Source organism: Ranitomeya imitator, chromosome 6 (assembly GCF_032444005.1).
Source record: "Ranitomeya imitator isolate aRanImi1 chromosome 6, aRanImi1.pri, whole genome shotgun sequence".
Taxonomy (NCBI): domain Eukaryota; kingdom Metazoa; phylum Chordata; class Amphibia; order Anura; family Dendrobatidae; genus Ranitomeya; species Ranitomeya imitator.
This window is the reverse complement of record NC_091287.1, coordinates 447,995,968-448,014,812: the sequence shown is the minus strand read 5'-3', so window position 1 is coordinate 448,014,812 and position 18,845 is coordinate 447,995,968. Positions and strand designations below refer to the sequence as shown.

Genomic DNA, 18,845 nt, shown 5'->3' with positions numbered 1-18,845 from the left:
ATGGACGTCCTCGTCTCCTCCTACTGACAGGCTCTGGTGGGCGAGTGGGTGAGGGACGGGGCCAGGACCGGACTTCTGAGCATGCTTGTGTGCTAGGCTCTTGGTCCTGGAGAGGGATCTATGAAGATACGGGCTGGCAGTACACGCCATACTCATAGTCCGCTTTGTGGGACTACAGGTGTGACTGCTCACCCTGTATCCCTCCAGAAAAACCTGAAAAGAAACGACGCACATTGAGGTAGATAAGGGTCTAATGAAAGACCCGTGTCCACCTCCTACTGACACTAAGCTAAACTGAAGAGTATATATTGCCAGTCGGTGGGGTGTACACTGCAGAGGAGGAGCTATTTTTTTTATTTGCATAGTGTCAGCCTCCTAGTGGCAGCAGCATACACCCATGGTTCCTGTGTCCCCAATGAGATGCGATAAAGAAAGAGTATTTACTGAACAGGAAGCCTAGCATCCAGCAGGTTTAGTGTGAAAACGGCAAGATATCTATACAGATATGTTTAAAAAAATATAGTGATGCTTAAAATATATAAATATATATTAAAAAAAATATATACATAAAACTAAAATTTAAACAGTACATCGTTTTCCAATGCCACATAGCCTACAATAAAGTACAACACCACTTCTGCTTTATAAAATACAGCCCTATCTTGCAAAGTTTCAGAATGATATCTTCCGACACAGTATCTTAAAGGGAGTGGCTTCTTTCTCTGCCAGAATTGATCAGTCATTATCAAAATGTTCAAATCTGAGGTAAAATATTCATTATATATGTATTCAGTGCAGACAGACTGTGACATTACTGACATAGGAGATGATGGATGCTACGGATATGATTCTACGTAAACGGAAGAAGGAGGCGCTAGAAACAGAGCTCCACCCCCTCCTCACCCTCCTGTCCACATAGGAGATGGCGGTTGCTACGGATGAGTCTATGTGGATAGGAGGGGGAGGAGCTCTGTTTCTAGCTCCTCCTTCTTCCGTTTACGTAGAATCATATCCGTAGCATCCGTCATCTCCTATCTCAGTAATGTCACAGTCGGTCTGCACTGAATACAGATTTTACCTCAGATTTGAGAATTTTGATAATAACTGATCAATTTTGTCAAAGACAGAAGCAAATTTGTCTGATAAGATACGGTATATTACAAAGTTGCTTATTTTCATATGTCCTATTGATTTATGAAATAAAAATGATAACGATGGTTACTCTTTTAAGTAAAAATAGAAAAAAGGATGGGACACTTTATTACGAGTGAAGGCAATACTGTGGAGGACATACTTACCACTATTGGGTGATCCACATTGTAATCCTTTGCTCTGTACTTCTTCACCAGCCCTGCAATAGGGTATGACATCCCATGGCTGGAAGCAGAAGATATTGTTATTGATTACTATGACCCCAGTTCCAATGATTTGTTTTTTCTTTACATTAAAAATACAAGTTCTATGATATGTTTTGAGATTTCCATTGCACAGAGTGATACCGTTGCAGCCGTCTGTAGACAAAGCTTAGGAGTTAGGCTATGTGCACACGATTTTTCGTCCGTTTTCTGGGAATAAAACGCTTAAAAAATGCATACATAAGCATCCCATCATTTTTAATGCATTCTGCAATTTTTGTGCACAAAACGCATCGTGGTAAAAAAAAAGCAGCATGTTCATTAATTTTGCAGATTTTTTGTGTTTTTGCCGCTATTTAATGCATTGGGAAGCTCCGGAAAAAAACGCGCAAAAAATGCGAGAAAAACGCATGCGGATTTCCTGCAGAAAAAGTCCGGTTTTGTTTAGGAAAATTCTGCAGAAAATCCTGACATGTGCACATAGCCTTAATGATGGGTCAGTACTGTCTCCATTGAACACAATGATAAATCTGTCTTTTGTAGACTCCTGAGCGCCCCCTATTGGTGGCTGCAGCCAGACAGAAATATGTAATTACCGGTATATAACTGTATTAGGAGATTTGTAGCGCTGTAAGGAAACGAGGGCCAGCTGCTATAAAGATATTATTTACCAGTACAGAATTTAGGACATATTTGGATAAAAAATACACTTTAAAAGGGGTTGTCTGGGACTTACGATAGGTCATCAATATTTGATCAGTGGGAGTGGTGCCACTCCCGGCATCCCCGCTGATCAGCTGTTTCCGCTGCTGGACGGAAGTGATCAGTTGCGAAGCCGCACAACACAGCTCCGTTAACTGTATCATGGCCGATAGCGGGTACTGCTGATCTGCCCCAAATTCGAATCAATAGGAAGCGGAGGTGCAGTACCCGGCTGTGGCCACTATACTGCTGACACAGCTGTGCAGCTCTGCAACGGAGCATTTCTGGCCCCCACTGGAACAGATTGGGAAGGGGTACTGGGTGTCGCCACCTGACCAATCAGATAGCGATACCCTATCCTAAAGGATAGTACATCAATGTAAAACTCCTGGACAAACCTTTACACCTTGAAGGTATATTGTCATTACTCCTAATGTGCAGACAAACCTTTTCAGTGAAGATGCAATAAAGGCCATAGATAAACTTACTAGATATTGCGTATAATGGAATGGTGATATGAGGGATGTATAGCGAACTCACCAGAGATGTACCCCGGCATTTCCAAAGCCTATTCCAGCAAATGAACTTGCCAAATGCATTGAGAAACGAGCTTCACGGTCATCTGGGTTCTTAACAGCTCTATTGACGGTAGAATTAAAATTATAATAGTAATGTTTTTTCAGTTCCTAGAATATATAATACTAGTAACATTCAATCCTTCCTGCTTTAGCGATCTCTTAAAATGTCATTCCCATCTTAAGAACTTATCCGATCTGGAGAACAGGGATCCGAAATGTCCCGCCTGAATGCAGGACAGATGAACCACAGTTCCATTCATTCTCTAGGGGCCTGCCGTAAAAACACATGCACTTTACTCTGCCATGTCCAGCAGTCCCATAGTGAATAAATGGAGCAGAGGTTCGCATGCTGTCCACTGCTACATTCAGACGGGGCATTCCAGAGCCATGGTCACGGAATCGGCGCAGGTCTCAGCAGCCAAACATCCATCAAACAGCAAGTTATCAGCTATTCTTTGGGTAGGTGATAACTTGTAAAGATAAGAATAACCCTTTAGGTGAAAACAGAAGTTTTGGTAGAAGTTGAAAAAGCCGACCCACCGTTTCAAGTACTTAGCGACGATCCTCAATGCATGTACGGCCCACACATCGCTAACAGGGTTACTGCCTTGGTAAGCTGGGCGGTTGATTGGATTGGTAGGACAAGGGCTACGCATATTATATGGGATAGCAGTATAGGATTCCAGCGAATGGCTGTAAAAAAAAAAATTAGATATGCTACTGGTTATTAAATCACAATATAATAGTAATTACAATAGAGATATAGAGATACGCACCATAATACATCAAATCCACTGTTGGCAACAACTCTCTCCGGCATATATAATGTGTGCTCTGGGTCAATCAGTCCTAGAGTGGGCTTTATGGCTCTTGCTGCTATACCTAAAAAATATACATCATAAAAATGTTACACTGCACATATATGAGGCTGTATACAGATTGTGCTATATCAATATAACAATACAACTACATTCTTCCAATATCGACATTGGATCACATTGGGCACTACATCAGAATCCCTATGCAGGAATGTTCTTCTGGTCTTTGTTCACATTACTTATGTGATCAAATTCTGTATAGATGTGTAACCACTGCAGCCAATCACTAACAGTATGTACAGCACGTGACTGGTGGGACCAGTGATTGGCTGCAGCAGCGGTAACTATGGAATGTCATTGCTACGATATTGATGGGGTTCACCCATCTCATAAAGTGATGGTATATTACTTGTGTATGCCATCAATTTAGGAACGGTGGGGTCTGAAATTTGGGACCACCGTCGATCCTAAAATAAAGAAGCCATAGGTTTTCCCAGTAAATTGCCTCTCCCAACCACTTGGTTGTAAAAGGGGATGCACTATAGTTTTTTACACATTCAGGTGGCAAATTTCTGCTTTGTGGGGTAGAAACAGTGAATAGGATGCATCACTACATCTTTTTTTATTCTTAGCCTGGGTTCACATTGCGTTAGTGGGTGTCCGCTGATGGAATCCGCTACATGGCGCAATTAACGCTATGTAACGGATCCGTTAGCGCACCCATTGACCGCAATGTATCTAACGCATCGCTAACATATGCCATTTTTGGCATGCGTTAGCGATGTCCCGTTATTTTCTGACGGACCTCGAATGCTGCTTGCAGCGTTCGAGGTCCGTTTCTCGCTAGCGCAGATCGGGCATCTGCGCTAGCGGGATCGCTAAACGCAATCCCTTTTTGTACATTGCGTTAGCGCATTCCGTTAGCATATGCGCTAAACGGACTGCAGTAACGCAATGTGAACCTAGCCTTAGAGGCCTGGAACCTCACTAAAGTATATATTGCAATATACCATTACATTATGAAATGGAAAAATCTTAAAGCACCACTCCAGAGCGTTCTTTTTGCAGTGCTAGAGTGGTGCTTCTAATGTAAGGTCCCTGTCACTCGTCTTATACCATCTTGTAACCACAACTTCTGACGGGTTGGAAGTCAGAAGTAATAATCACAAGCTCTCAGTGTAAGTCTATGAGAACAGAACGAGGCTCACATAGACTTGTATTGAGCTGCGACCTCCGTCTTGCACAGCAAACACTGGAGCGATCCGGCAGGACACAAACTACCGGAGGCCGACGGTGATAGAAGAGGAAGACGACGGCAGCTAAGTATCAGACTAAGTGATGGGACCTTAGATTCAAAGCACCACTACAGTGGTAAAACAAACAAAAAAAGCAGGAACCACAGGCCCGGGAATTGGGGTGTGTAGAAGCTTGCTGGTTTTTGCAATACGCATCTACCGTTACTTAACCCTTTTAAAGAGGCTGAAAAAAATACTCGTAATAAAGACATGAACAAAGTCACGTGCATCTGTTTACTTGTATCCTCATAAAAGGATTGTAAAACGATCACAATGTCACATTCTGAAAAAGGTTTATGAATTCAGAAAAAAATGATGCAATTATAGTATCTAAGACAGGAACCTTCTGTATCAGAAAGGCTCGTCAACAATTTCATCACATTTGTTTAATCATTGTCCCGAATTCCCTAACCTGCAAATATTTAGAAAATTATTAACTATAAGATGAATAAAGGACTTGTCCAATTTGAACAACTCCTTTCTGCATTACCGTCAGAAGGAAATTTATCATCAGAATATGTTTTGAGTTACATGTATTTTTTTTACTATGGTAATGTTCTTTTTTATTTTTCATATTGAGATCTGTGTTAAAAAAAAAAAAATAGAAACCTTCCAATTTTTAAGCTGTCCACTGGAGCTATTCTACACTTATACTTCCTGCTCTTGCAGAAAATCCATATGTACATTGATAGCAATACACTGTGGCAGACCTGATCATTTGCATTTAAGCATCTAATGAGCATGTGCAAAGGTCATTGTGAAGGGGGATGGGGAAAAGAGTCAGCTGTGACATTACCCATGAAGATTGCTGGTTCCTGTGTTATCAGCTGTGTACAGAGGTGTTACCTATCATTGTAATCCTGCCTGTGATAATAATGAGACTTCTGAAAAGGATTCTGGAAAGAACACAAAGTGTGAGACTTAGGGTACCGTTACACTATACGATTTACCAACGATCACGACCAGCGATACGACCTGGCCGTGATCGTTAGTAAGTCGTTGTGTGGTCGCTGGAGAGCTGTCACACAGACCGCTCTCCAGCGACCAACGATGCCGGTAACCAGGGTAAACATCGGGTTACTAAGCGCAGGGCCGCGCTTAGTAACCCGATGTTTACCCTGGTTACCATCCTAAAAGTAAAAAAAGCAAACGCTTCATACTTACCTTCGGCTGTCTGTCCCCAGCGCTCTGCTTCTCTGCTCTGGCTGTGAGCACAGCGGCCGGAAAGCACAGCGGTGACGTCACCACTCTGCTTTCCGGCCGCTGTGCTCACAGTGAGTGCAGGAAAGCAGAGCGCCGGGGACAGACAGCGGAAGGCAAGTATGAAGCGTTTGCTTTTTTTACTTTTAGGATGGTAACCAGGATAAACATCGGGTTACTAAGCGCGGCCCTGCGCTTAGTAACCTGATGTTTACCCTGGTTACAAGCGAACGCATTGCTGGATCGGTGTCACACACACCGATCCAGCAATGACAGTGGGAGATCCAGCGACGAAAGAAAGTTCCAAACGATCTGCTACGACGTACGATTCTCAGCAGGGTCCCTGATTGCTGCTGCGTGTCAGACACAGCGATATCGTATGGATATCGCTGGAACGTCACGGATCGTACCGTCGTAGCGACAAAAGTGGCACTGTGTGACGGTACCCTAAGGCTGCTGTCACACTAGCAGTATTTGGTCAGTAAGCCAAAACCAGGAGTGGAACAATTAGAGGAAAAGTATAATAGAAACATATGCACCACTTCTGCATTTATCACCCACTCCTGGTTTTGGCTTACAAATACTGATGGAAAATACTGACCAAATACTGATAGTGTGACGGCAGCCTAAAAGAGCCACAGTGACCAGTGTGAAAATTGCTAGATTTCAATATTTTTGCCAAATACAGATTGTGGCATGGAAAAAAAAAAGCCATAATTTAAAAAAAAAAAAAAAAATACATTTAACTTTCTGATGATACGCTCCCTTAAAACAGAACCGGTCACCTCGGAAAACGCCATTTACCTACAGATATAGGGTTAATCTGCAGGTAAACAGCGTTTCAATGCTGACCGGTCGCCTTACTGAAAGTGCCGCTAGTGGGAGAAAAAAAAACTTATTTCCTCCAGGGAGCTGCAGCTTTCAGTCATGAGTTGTGCATAACGCGATCAGAGTCACCGCTCACTATACTGTGAACCGCAGCTGTAAGCACGCCCCGGCACTTTGATTGACAGCTCTCTCTGCACATATGCGCTGCACCGAAAGCTGACAATTAAAGCACTGGGCGTACTTGCAATATAGTGAGCAGCGCTAAAAGTGGTGACTGCAGTTGCTCTGTACACACCCCCATGACTAAGGGAGGAATTCAGTTCATTTTCACCTGGTACTTTCAGTAAGAAGGCCAGGCAGCATTGTTATACTATTTATCTGCAGATTAATCTCATTGTTACAGATAAATAGAGTTTTCCGTGGTGACAGATTCCCTTGCAGACATATGGAAGTTGTATAGTGGAGTACCTGACTTAAGTACACCTGATGCGAACATATGTTACACCATCGCCACGTTATAGGATAGCATCTAATACTACCTTTTTATCTACAGTGGAAGCAGAAAACTACATTTTTATGTTTTGTTTTTACAAATATTTATTGATCAGTATTTGGAAAATTATGATTTGTTGTAATATTCCTCATTACCTTATTTTGCCACTTTCTTTGCTAAACACTATTCTGCAATTTTGTTTCAGTGCCATGTTCATGCTCCTTTAGAAGCTCCTTACATCTGATCTGTACACTGCATTCAAATCTGTGTTCGAACATTTCCTTTCTCAAAAGTGGGTGAAGAGCAGACAGGCTTAGAAAAGGAGAGTCCTGTACATTGATTGTTTAAATGCAGTGCAAAGATCTTACAGAGCAGCAGCTAAAAGGAGCTTGTAAAGGAGCATGATTTGGGCATTGCAACCTCACAGCATAATACTGGAGTGCTTAGGAGAAAAGGAGGCAAAATTAGGTGAAGCAAATCACAAAAATTCATAACTTGTCATGGGCAGCACGGTGGCTTAGTGGTTAGCACTGTAGCCTTGCAGCGCTGGAGTCCTGGGTTCAATTCCCACCAAGGACAACATCTGCAAAGAGTTTGTATGTTCTCCCCTGGGTACTCTGGTTTCCTCCCACATTCCAAAGACATAATGATAGGGAATTTAGATTGTGAGCCCCAATGGGGACAGCGATGATAATGTCTGTAAAGTGCTGCGGAATATGTTAGCGCTATAAAAAAAAAAAGATTATATTATTATAACTTTCCAAGTAAGTTCAGTTACGCTAAAAGAATGGATGGTTTGATTGCATGTCGTATTTAAAGTTCACGTGAAAGAGCTACGTCTACAAATCATAAGAGACACATCAAGAAAAAGAACATTTTATAGAATATATAACTTTAATTGCTCTTACCAGTTTTTGCTTTAAGTTCTTCATAATCAAAGATTGCAATCCCTGTGGTCTCACTTCCAGTTCCAGAAGTTGTTGGCACTATTAATTAACACAGTGAGAAAGGTTAACAAAATAGTCCTTCCTGTTCAACCTACAGTGTTGATCCAAAGGACAAAAAACACAAGACCAAAGCCAATTTTCCTTATTTTAAAGGGAATAATTTCCTTCTAAACACGTGCAAAAAGATATGCAGTAACCTGGTCCAGCATTCACTTTGGTACTTCACGTCAGCTGAACCAGGGTAGTGTGAGCTCCGTCGGTTGGCACAGGAAAGTCTGTATTCTGGGGGAGTTTCACATCGTAATGTTGCTTGAGGCCTTGTAATTGCGAAAGGAATGAGCCCAGGATACCAGCATTTACGTACTGTCCAAGGAAGTTCGCACTGCCCTGGTGCCGCTAACATGGAGTAGGTGGACCATAGAAGTGGAAATCATTTTGCTCATGTCCGTTTCCTTTCTTAGCGATATAAAGCAATAATAAATACATTTCTTGATTAACGACCCATCTCCAGAAATCTTGTAAAAATGTGTTACTGAATTAACCACCACAACCAAGATTACGGCAATTCCATTTTTGTTAAGAATCAGTGCGTGCACTGGGGTGATTCATGAGTCTGCAGTCACAAAGAGTGACTTCAGACTTATCATTTTGGACCGGACAACCCCTTTAAGCACCACTACACATTTTTTTATGTCATACCAGGAGTGGTATTACTAATCTAAATCCTCTGCTATTACCGGTAATTATATACTTACCAGCGGCCATCTTCACCTCTTCCCATCGCCATTCCGATCTTCCATCTTGGGTAACTTCTGATTAACCAGAAGTCAGGGGTAATGGACATAAGCTCTCATGTAAGTCTATGAGAGCGGCGTTCTGGCCTCGTTCTGGCTCTTATAGACTTGCACTGAGTTGTGACTTCCAGCTCGCCCAGCAAACATTGGAGCATCCGGCAGGTCACAACCTGCAGATGACGGCCGTAGCGTCACCGAGAACAGATGAAGACGGCGGCCAGTAAGTATATTACTAGGGGCAGGGAACTTACATTAGTACTTGAGGAGGGAAATGATGAGGGCATGTACCAACATTTCTAACAGGTCTATAGGTGCTGTATGGAAGTGTACATACATTTTCACTAAAGCAGCCCATATCATTAAATTAATGATGTTGGATCTTACATGTGCGAGTGTCTCCTGAGGTCTCCTGATGACAGGTGTCCTGAGTTTTGGGGAGGTGGAGAGCTAACACAAACAACAACTATATTGTGTAAGATTGAGGGGTCTATATCTGGAATGACCTCCAATCTCAAGTTTCCTATAACTTAAAAATAACTAAATCCCCTCTCCCCCCCCAAAATTATTTATTTTTACCTGCAATGAGGGGCTTGAGAGCCACAGTCACTGGCTTTCCTTTTCCAATTGGGGCATTGACATAGTCCAGAAATTCAGCATTAGGACTGGATGCATAGAGGTTAGCGGCCTTACAGGTGTCCATGACAGAGCCACCTCCAACAGCGACATAGGCATCAAATGAACCACTTTTCGCAAACTGTATTGCATCCTTGAAGCTGCATGGAAGTATATTAATTTTTACTTTTTCATTATCACTTCATATAGAACTGCTTGCCATTAAAAGTGTTGTCATTACTATACTTACTGCACTCAATAGATATTCTTTCCAACATACTACACGTAAAACCCTTACACACATTAGACAATCCAATGTACCCGTGTTCCTCCCGACTGTCCCACAAGAGATTTTCATGGAGAGGAGGACTGGGCAGCTAACAATTAAAGAAGCCCTCCTCCTCCTCCCATTAAAGTTTTTATCCTTTTAATACACCACAGTCATCATATTATGAAGACACAAAAGAGAATAGTAAAACCAAAAACACTCAGTTTGAAAAAATGTTGCAGTAATCCGCAAGTGCTAGTAAAAGATGTAAAAAACAGGGTATTTGGTTGATACGTTTTTTGCAAAAAATGTATACTAAGCTGCTCTACCAATCTTCACGGTATACCCTTATCAGAGCAGTCCTAACTAATGTATGCAATCCCTATCTGATGTATTTAAAAACCTGATCATCTGTATATAACCTGTGTGAACAGGGTTCAGAGAGGAAAAATCCATGTGTGCATACAGGGTAGAACAGCTTTTGTGCAGATAGCCCAAGAGGAGTGGTGGAACTCCCCAGTCTTGTAGACACAAGAGAACAATTATGGAAACAGGAACACATGGGCTACTTGCACAGTAAACAAGTCTGTATGATCATGTTCACACACCACCAAGAAACAAGTTTCTTGGTGGTGTGTGAACATGATCATACAGACTTGTTCACTGTGCAAGTAGCCCATGTGTTCCTGTAGTCATCATATTATATAGCATAGTGTTCTAACAATTGCTCATTTTGCCTTTCTACCCAGTAAATTCTTCTCTTTTCTCTGCTTTATGTAGAAACAGGAAGTATCTTGTCCCTGCATTTTTAAATCCCCTCTTCAACTCCTGGCTAGAGATGGGCGGACATCTAGATGTTCGGGTCCGGCAGGTTCGGCTGAACAGTTACAAAAAGTTCAGGATCGGGTACCAGAACAGTACTCGGACCTGAACCCCATTCACTTGAATGGGGAGTCCGAACATCCAGCGTTCTAAATTTCTGTAAAGCACCTGGGGGTTCAAGGTGCTCACCACATATCTAGATCAATTTTACTGGAAAATTAGAAATTGCTGGTAAACTTTTAACCCTTCTAACTTCCTACCAAAAAAATGTATGTTTCAAAAATGGTGTTGATGTAAAGTAGACATATGGTAAATACTATTGCGCCAAGAAGAAAAAAAAAACGCTGCCATGTCCGTCTATAGTGGTCAGGTGAACAATGTCAATGTCATAACTTACTAATCACATATTGACATTGCCGTGCATATTCTATTAACAATAGCAATACCTTCCAATCATATTAGGTTTTGAACGCAGGATATCAGGTCATACATTACTTTTTATCCAATATATAATCTGTAATATTTAATCCATGTTACAACTTATTTATTTTCTCCATATTCCAAACAAGCAGTTAGCAAGGCACTGCGGTCTTTACCTTGTATCTGTCGGCTCCACCCTGACCTTGTCATACATGCAGAACTTGATGTCATTCTTTGTCAGTGAATTTATCACAGCTATAACAGGCGGGAGACGTGCAAGGTTCTTATCTGTCATCACACATACATTTTTTGCACCCATATTCTGCAAATCCTTTGTAAAACAGAATACAAGGAAATAAGTATTAGGATTGTGCCAAAAAAGCCCACCAAAACCCTGAATACATCTATATATTGACTGACAAAAAATATTAACATTAGTTTCCGCATGGAATTTTCAGAATAATATGAGGCCAGTTTTCTAATTATCCATTCACCAGAACTGAATTAAGAGCAGCCTCTTCATGCCTAAAACTAGAGTATATAGTAATAGCAATGAAACCCATGGCTTTCCGAGAGAGGGGTCTGTCTGCCTTCACTGACTACAGGATGATGACTTTGTCAACTTTAAGTTCTTTTCATACAATGCTTGAATGAAACAACAAATTCACATAATTACAAACAGAATAGGCTTATGGCCCAAGCCTAGTGATAGATAAGGAAATATAATGCATCTATGATCTTTTCTAGTAATAAAAAAGAAAACCCCAGAAATTTTGGTAATTAATCTAGGGGCTATGTTCCCAGAAACGGATCATCCTAGTAGACCTGCAGGATGCCGCGAGTTATAAAGAACTTCTGAACTTTTACGAACTATGAAACAATTGCCCTATTATACTCAGCGTTGACAGTTGTATCTTCTCCTTACCATTCCCACTTCTTTTGTAACACCTTCTCCATATCGGATGTTAGAAACAGCCATCTGAAAGATGGAAATAAATCCATGAGAAATTATTGTGCCTAAGCGAGAGGACCATTGTCAAAACACGAAAATGCCATGTTAATAATTACCTACTATCTAAAAGTACGCTGCATTTATCCACATGAAACATGGCATGATTTTACAAGATTTTTGGAGGATGTTTGAAATATAAGCCATAGTCCAAAATTAAGCCCTAGTTACAGTCAGGGCCGGTGTTAGAGAGGAGGAGAAGCAAACTGGGCAATTCACCAGGACCTCCAGTCTTTCTGGCCCCCAGCATTTCTATTCCGAGGTTAAAACTGTTTAAAGTACCTTTGGTGACATCACAGTTATGTGACAATGATGTCACCAAAGTTCCTTTAAATTCAGAAGGAACTAAAGAGGAGACAGGCTGGTATGTACCACAAGTGCAGTGTGTATATACATGTGTATGCAACGTGTTATCCCCGAATATAAGACCTACCCCGAAAATAAGCCCTAGCATGATTTTACAGGATTTTTGGAGTATGCTTGAAATAGAAGCCATACTCCAAAAATAAGCTCCAGTTACAGTTACGGCCAGTGTTATGTAGGAAGGGGGAAAACTGGGCAATTTCTTAGGGCTCTCTTATGGACCCGCAGATATTGCCAAAGGTCCTTTAACTGCAGGAGTCTAGAGGAACTAAAGAGGAGACAGAATGGTATGCACCGTATATCCAGTGTGTGTATATACATGTATGTATGTATGTATGTATGTATGTATGTATGTATGTATGTATGTATGTGCAGTGTGTATACACATGTGTATGGATATGCTGTGTGTATATACATGTATATGTGCAGTGTGTGTGCATAATCATATGATGATATTTAAATAATTGTTGATTTTTTTGTTCAAGAATTAGGCTATGTGCACACATTCAGGATTTTTAGCATTTTTTAAGAGTTTTTTTCAGCTGTTTTCCATAGAAAAAATGCTAAAAAACCGCTTACATAAGCATCCCATCATTTTAAATGCATTCCGCATTTTTTGTGCACATGCCGCATTCCGGAAAAAAACGCAGCATGTTCATTCTTTGTGCGGAATCATGGCGATTCCACACACATAGGAATGCAATGATCGGCTTACTATCCGCATGTGGCTATGCCCACCATGCAGGAAGTAAGCAGATCATGTGCGGTTGGTGCCCAGGGTGGAGGAGAGAAGACTCTCCTCCAGGCCCTGGGAACGATATACCTGTAAAAACAGGGATTTTTGTGTTACTCACCGTAAAATCCTTTTCTCCGAGTCGTTCATTGGGGGACACAGGACTGTGGGTGTATGCTACTGCCGCCAGGAGGCTGACACTAAGTAGGTATAAAAAAAAAAAAAAGTTAGCTCCTCCTCCATAGTATACACCTTGCCACTGGCCCTGACAGCTCCAGTTTGGTGCACAAGCAGTAGGAGATAGAGAAAACAAAACAGCATTAGAGCAAAGACAACATGTCTAGAATAATACTATAGTCTGAACAACTCCATAGACAAATAAAATGAATAGGGAGGGAGCTGTGTCCCCCAATGAACGACTCGGAGAAAAGGATTTTATGGTGAGTAACACAAAAATCCCTGTTTCTCCATCATCTCATTGGGGGACACAGGACTGTGGGATGTCCCAAAGCAGTCCCAGGGTGGGAAGAAGACTCACTGGAAGAAAACCCCTAGGCACTTACCGCCTATAGGTGTGATACCGCAGCCTGAAGAATTTTCCTTCCCAAACTTGCATCAGCAGAGGCCTGAGTGTGGATATTATAATGTTTAGAGAAAGTGTGCAGGCTGGACCAAGTGGCCGCTTTGCAAACCTGCTCTGCTGAAGCTTGGTGCCGAAGCGCCCAGGAAGCCCCTACCGCCCGAGTAGAGTGTGCCCTGATCCCAGCCGGGATGGCTGCACCCTTGATACGGTAGGCCTCCTGAATAGTGGTTCTTATCCATCTGGCTAAGGTCGATCTAGAGGCTGCGAGTCCCTTTTTATGACCCGCAGGAAGAACGAACAGAACATCCGTCTTTCGAAAAGAAGCGGTCCGAGAAACGTATCTTCTCAGAGCTCTCACCAAATCTAGAGTATGGAGAGCTTTTTCCACCCGGTGTGTAGGCGCAGGACAAAAAGAAGGCAAGACAATGTCCTCATTAATGTGGAATGAGGAGACTACTTTTGGCAAAAAGGAAGGTGCTGGTCTCAGCACCACCTTATCCTGATGAAATTGTAGAAACGGCGCCTGACAGGACAAGGCCGCTAACTCCGATACCCGCCTAATGGATGTTATAGCTACCAGAAACAAAACCTTCCAAGAAAGGTACCTTAAAGGAATATCTTGGAGGGGCTCAAATGGAGGTTCCTGAAGAACACTCAAGACCAAATTAAGGTCCCAAGCTTCTATCGGAGCTTTGTAAGGAGGGACTATGAGAGACTCCCTGCAAAAAAGTTTTTACTTGCAGATTGGTAGCGATCCTGCGCTGGAAAAGAACCGATAAGGCGGATATTTGCCTCCTAAGGGTACTTGGAGCGAGACCTGAGTCTAGACCAGATTGGAGAAAAGCTAGGACATTAGGAATGGAAAACCGAAGAGGAAATATAGGAACGTGCAGATAGGCGTCTTGAATATCTATGGAAGCCAGGAATTCTCCCCTTTCCATAGCCGCAATGACCGAGCGGAGAGATTCCATACGGAAGCGACGAGTGCTGATGAATTTGTTTAGACACTTTAGGTCCAGAATGGGTCTCACGGTCCCATTCTTTTTGGGAACCGTAAACAGATTTGAATAAAACCCCTTGAACCTTTCTTCCTTTGGAACAGGGACAATGACCCCGTTGGACTGAAGAGACTCGACTGCTCTGAATAAAGCTCTTAGACGGGTTTTTGAACTGGGAAGACTGGACGGAAAAAACGGCATGGAGGGAGACAGGAAAACTCTATTTTGTACCCTGAAACCACCAGGTCTCTTACCCATCTGTCGTGAACAACTGACAGCCAGGACTGATGGAACAGTAGTAGGCGACCGCCTACTCTGTTGGAAGCGACGAGAGGCTGCCTCCAGTCATTTAGCCGAAGATCGAGGATATCTAGATCCCCTACATCTTGACGGTTGATACCGCATTCTTGCCAATGGATTGGCCCTATAGGAGACCTGGTGCTCCCGGTCTTGGACAGGCCGACTTGGGGGACCTGCGCTTGGTGCCGCAGACCACCGGGAGTTACGAAAGGATTTAAATCTTGCTTGAAATTGGCGACGAAAAGGTTGCTTAACCTTTTGTTGAGGAAGGAAATTACTTTTACCTCCCGTGGTATCAGATATAAGCTGATCCAATTTTTCGCCAAAAAGACGGACACCTTGATAAGGAAGGGATGTAAGGGACTTCTTTGAAGTAGAGTCCGCCCGCCAATTTCTTAGCCATAGGGCCCTTCTGATAGCAATAGCATTTGCCGCAGCCAATGCTGAACAATTTGCCGCATCCAAGGATGCATTAATCAGATAATTTCCTGCTAAAGATATCTGATTTGACATCTCTATCACCTCTACAGGAAACCCCTTATCCTGAAGAGCCTTAGTTACAGACTCTGACCAAGCTATCATAGCTTTGGTAACCCATGTGGCCGCAAAAGACGGTGCGAGGGCTGACCCTGAAGCCTCAAACAGAGACCGAGCTAGACTCTCTAGGAGCCGATCAGTCGGATCCTTAATAGACGACCCATTAGGAAGAGACAGCAACGTACTAGAGGCCAAACGGGATACGGGAGGATCCACTGAAGGGGATTCTGCCCACTTTTTACAAAGCTCTGGAGCGAACGGATACCTTGCACCTAGGGCCTTCTGGCCTAAGAAACGTTTATCCGGTCGCTCCATGTGACGTTGGACTAAATCCTCAAACTCCGGATGAGTAGAAAACACCTTATGAGGTTGCTTGAATTTCTTAAAGGACACCTTATGACCAGAAGGTAAGGTGGCCACATCCTCTACTCCCAAGGTCTGGTTAACGGCCTCAATGAGACTGTCAACAGATTCCTGATAACCAGGAGCTTCAAAATCAAAAGACCCCTCTGAGTCATAGTCCGAACCGTGCTCACTCAATTCCGCAGGAGAGGGAGATCGAGAGACAGGATTCAAAGATGCTGATGCACCTGACGGACAGGGAGACGCTGTGTGGGATCGTTTCCCCTGTGTCTGCCTAGAGGGAGTACGGCCCCTGCAGGCCGGAGGATCCTGAAAATCGGAGGATCTTTCCAAAACAGGCGGATGAATGTCCCTGACAGGGGCTTGAAGGGACTCAACCGCCTTTGTTAGAGACGCCATAGACTGCGTTAATGATATGACCCACTCAGGGGGAGACACTGCCGACCCAGGTACAGGCACACCCGGCAGGATAGCCGGCGGGGAAGCAGACAGGGTAGCAGACGGGGGCTCCTGCACGCGCTCGGAATCACAAGCCTCACAGAAATGGTTACTTTGCGCATGCGGAAAAGTAGACTGACAGGTAATGCATGAGGTATACAGAACTGAGTGAGTCTTAGTCTTTCTAGACATGACTCTATTGCTGCTGCTGCTGCTATGCTCCGTATCTCCTTATGAGCTACTAGGTCTAGAACAAATACTGTTGTCAGGCTGAGGGAAGTAGCACTTACCCCAGTCCTGTGTCCCCGTATGCTCTCAAACACTGAACCATGTCTCCTGTGCAAACCACACATATAAACTAATTCACAGGGCGGATGCCTGAAAAAAGTGGGAGGAGTTACCGCACATGGACCCGGTTTCGGCCGAAGCAGGGATCTAGATTTTACTCTTTCCCCTGCTCTCCCGGGAAAGCTGGGTGCTCGAAACCGGAAGTAAACCGTCGCCATGGAGGCGGGACTTCCCCCAGACTACAAGACCCATAATGCCACAGGCTGTACAGAGAAAACAGGAAGCCGCCGAAAAAGGGGCGGGACTTCCGCCCATGCTCAGACTACAAGATCCATAATGCCTCAGCGAACAGGAAACCGCCTAAAAAAGGGGCGGGACTTCCGCCCATGCCTCTGCTGAAGTTTGCTTGTGGGGAAAAAACGCTGGAAACCAGCACAGCGCCGGATATAGTCGCCAGCAGAACGCGCGATGAAGCAGGAGCCCCCCCCTGTGCAGCCCTCTGACAGCGCATAAGGTTAGACATAAAAAATCCACATATAAATATATATATACATATATAAATATTAAAAGACGGTGCAGGCACCCTAACTCCTTACACCCTTCAGAAGGCGAGGAGAGGGACCGTCTGCCTCCTTTAAACAGCGTAGTCGTGCATTGGTGATGAAGTGGAGGCTGCACGGACAAGGAATGAATGCCTGTACAACCTAGGGTTCCGTTACCTCAGGGTGGTCAGGTTCTTAGTCCGGCAAAAAAATCCCACATCGCGGGAGAGGATACGTGGAGGCGACACTCCACGTGCTCGCCCGTTGTTGGTTTGGGGAGATCGGACCCCTTCAAAAGGGTCCGTCGCCCCTGTCTTATCTTCAGAGAAAAAAGCATCTGGGAAAACCCAGAGATGTGCCTCCTACGGACACTAAGCATAAACTGGAGCTGTCAGGGCCAGTGGCAAGGTGTATACTATGGAGGAGAAGCTAACTTTTTTTTTTTTTATACCTACTTAGTGTCAGCCTCCTGGCGGCAGTAGCATACACCCACAGTCCTGTGTCCCCCAATGAGACGATGGAGAAAAAAGAATTATAATAATTTGTGATATTCTCACCTTCCGGAGGCCCCTGCAGCCTCCCGCTCCTCGCGATGCTTACGTTCCCAGTAATGCCTTGCGACAATGACCTGTGATGCTACGTCATCTGGGGTCATTGCCGCAAGGGTTTACTGGGAACTGGAGCTGCCGGGAGAATCGCGAGGAGCGGGAAGGTTGTGGGGGCCGTCGGAAGGTGAGAATATCACAATTTTTTTAAAATTATTTTTAACATTATATCTTTTTAACCTTCGTCAGGCTGCATAATTTTACAACGTTAACAGGCTGCAGAGGTACAATTGTACCTTCATATATATTTTATTGAAATTTGGCCAATATATTCTGGACCAAAACTGCAGAGATGTCACGAAATTTCAGCCCTCTACGGCTTTTCAAAAAAAAAAAAAAAAAAGTTATTGCAATTGTAAAACGGAATAGTTGCAATTGTACCTACTCAGCCGGACGAAGGTTAAGCTTGATGCTGCATATATAGTAAAAAGTAGGTCACAGTTGTCAAACACTATGTTTGACAACTGTGACCAACTGCCAATCAGTTTTCCAAGCGATGCTACAGATCACTTGGAAAACGCTAGCATTCCACAAGCTAATAACGCTTGTAAAACGCTAGTGTTTAGCGGGAATATACATGCCAATTCCGCATGCGTATTTCCCAGGGCAGGAGTTGCAGAATTGCCGCGGAAATTTCGGTGGAAATTCTGCAACGTGTGCACATAGCCTCAATGTGGATTGTTGATCATGGAAAAAAATTAAGACATCTACTGAAAATAGGCCCTAAACCAACTTCTGGAGCAAAAAGTAATATAAGATCCTGTGTAGTGATGGGCGAATATACTCGTTACTTGAGATTTCCCGAGCACGCTTGGGTGTCCTCTGAGTATTTTTTAGTGCTTGGAGATTTAGTTTTCTTCATCGGAGCCCCCACATGTAATCAAGCTGACTAACCGATGTAAATCATTCCGCTGTGGCGAAGAAAACTATATCGCCGAGCACTAAAAAATACTC

General features: G+C 43.4%; 1 protein-coding gene across 2 annotated transcripts in view; it reads right to left on the bottom strand.

Moving 5' to 3' along the window:
- ADHFE1 (alcohol dehydrogenase iron containing 1) overlaps positions 1–18,845 on the bottom strand; it is a 59,294-nt gene that overhangs the window by 28,329 nt on the left and 12,120 nt on the right. For both annotated transcript variants that reach the window (XM_069731426.1, XM_069731425.1), the window contains exons 5-12: positions 12,058–12,111; positions 11,309–11,463; positions 9,587–9,783; positions 8,178–8,255; positions 3,412–3,517; positions 3,176–3,328; positions 2,598–2,696; positions 1,299–1,377 (exon numbers count right to left, since the gene is read on the bottom strand). In XM_069731426.1, the coding sequence (XP_069587527.1) occupies positions 1,299–1,377; positions 2,598–2,696; positions 3,176–3,328; positions 3,412–3,517; positions 8,178–8,255; positions 9,587–9,783; positions 11,309–11,463; positions 12,058–12,111 (921 nt within the window). The remainder of the gene's footprint in view (positions 1–1,298; positions 1,378–2,597; positions 2,697–3,175; positions 3,329–3,411; positions 3,518–8,177; positions 8,256–9,586; positions 9,784–11,308; positions 11,464–12,057; positions 12,112–18,845) is intronic.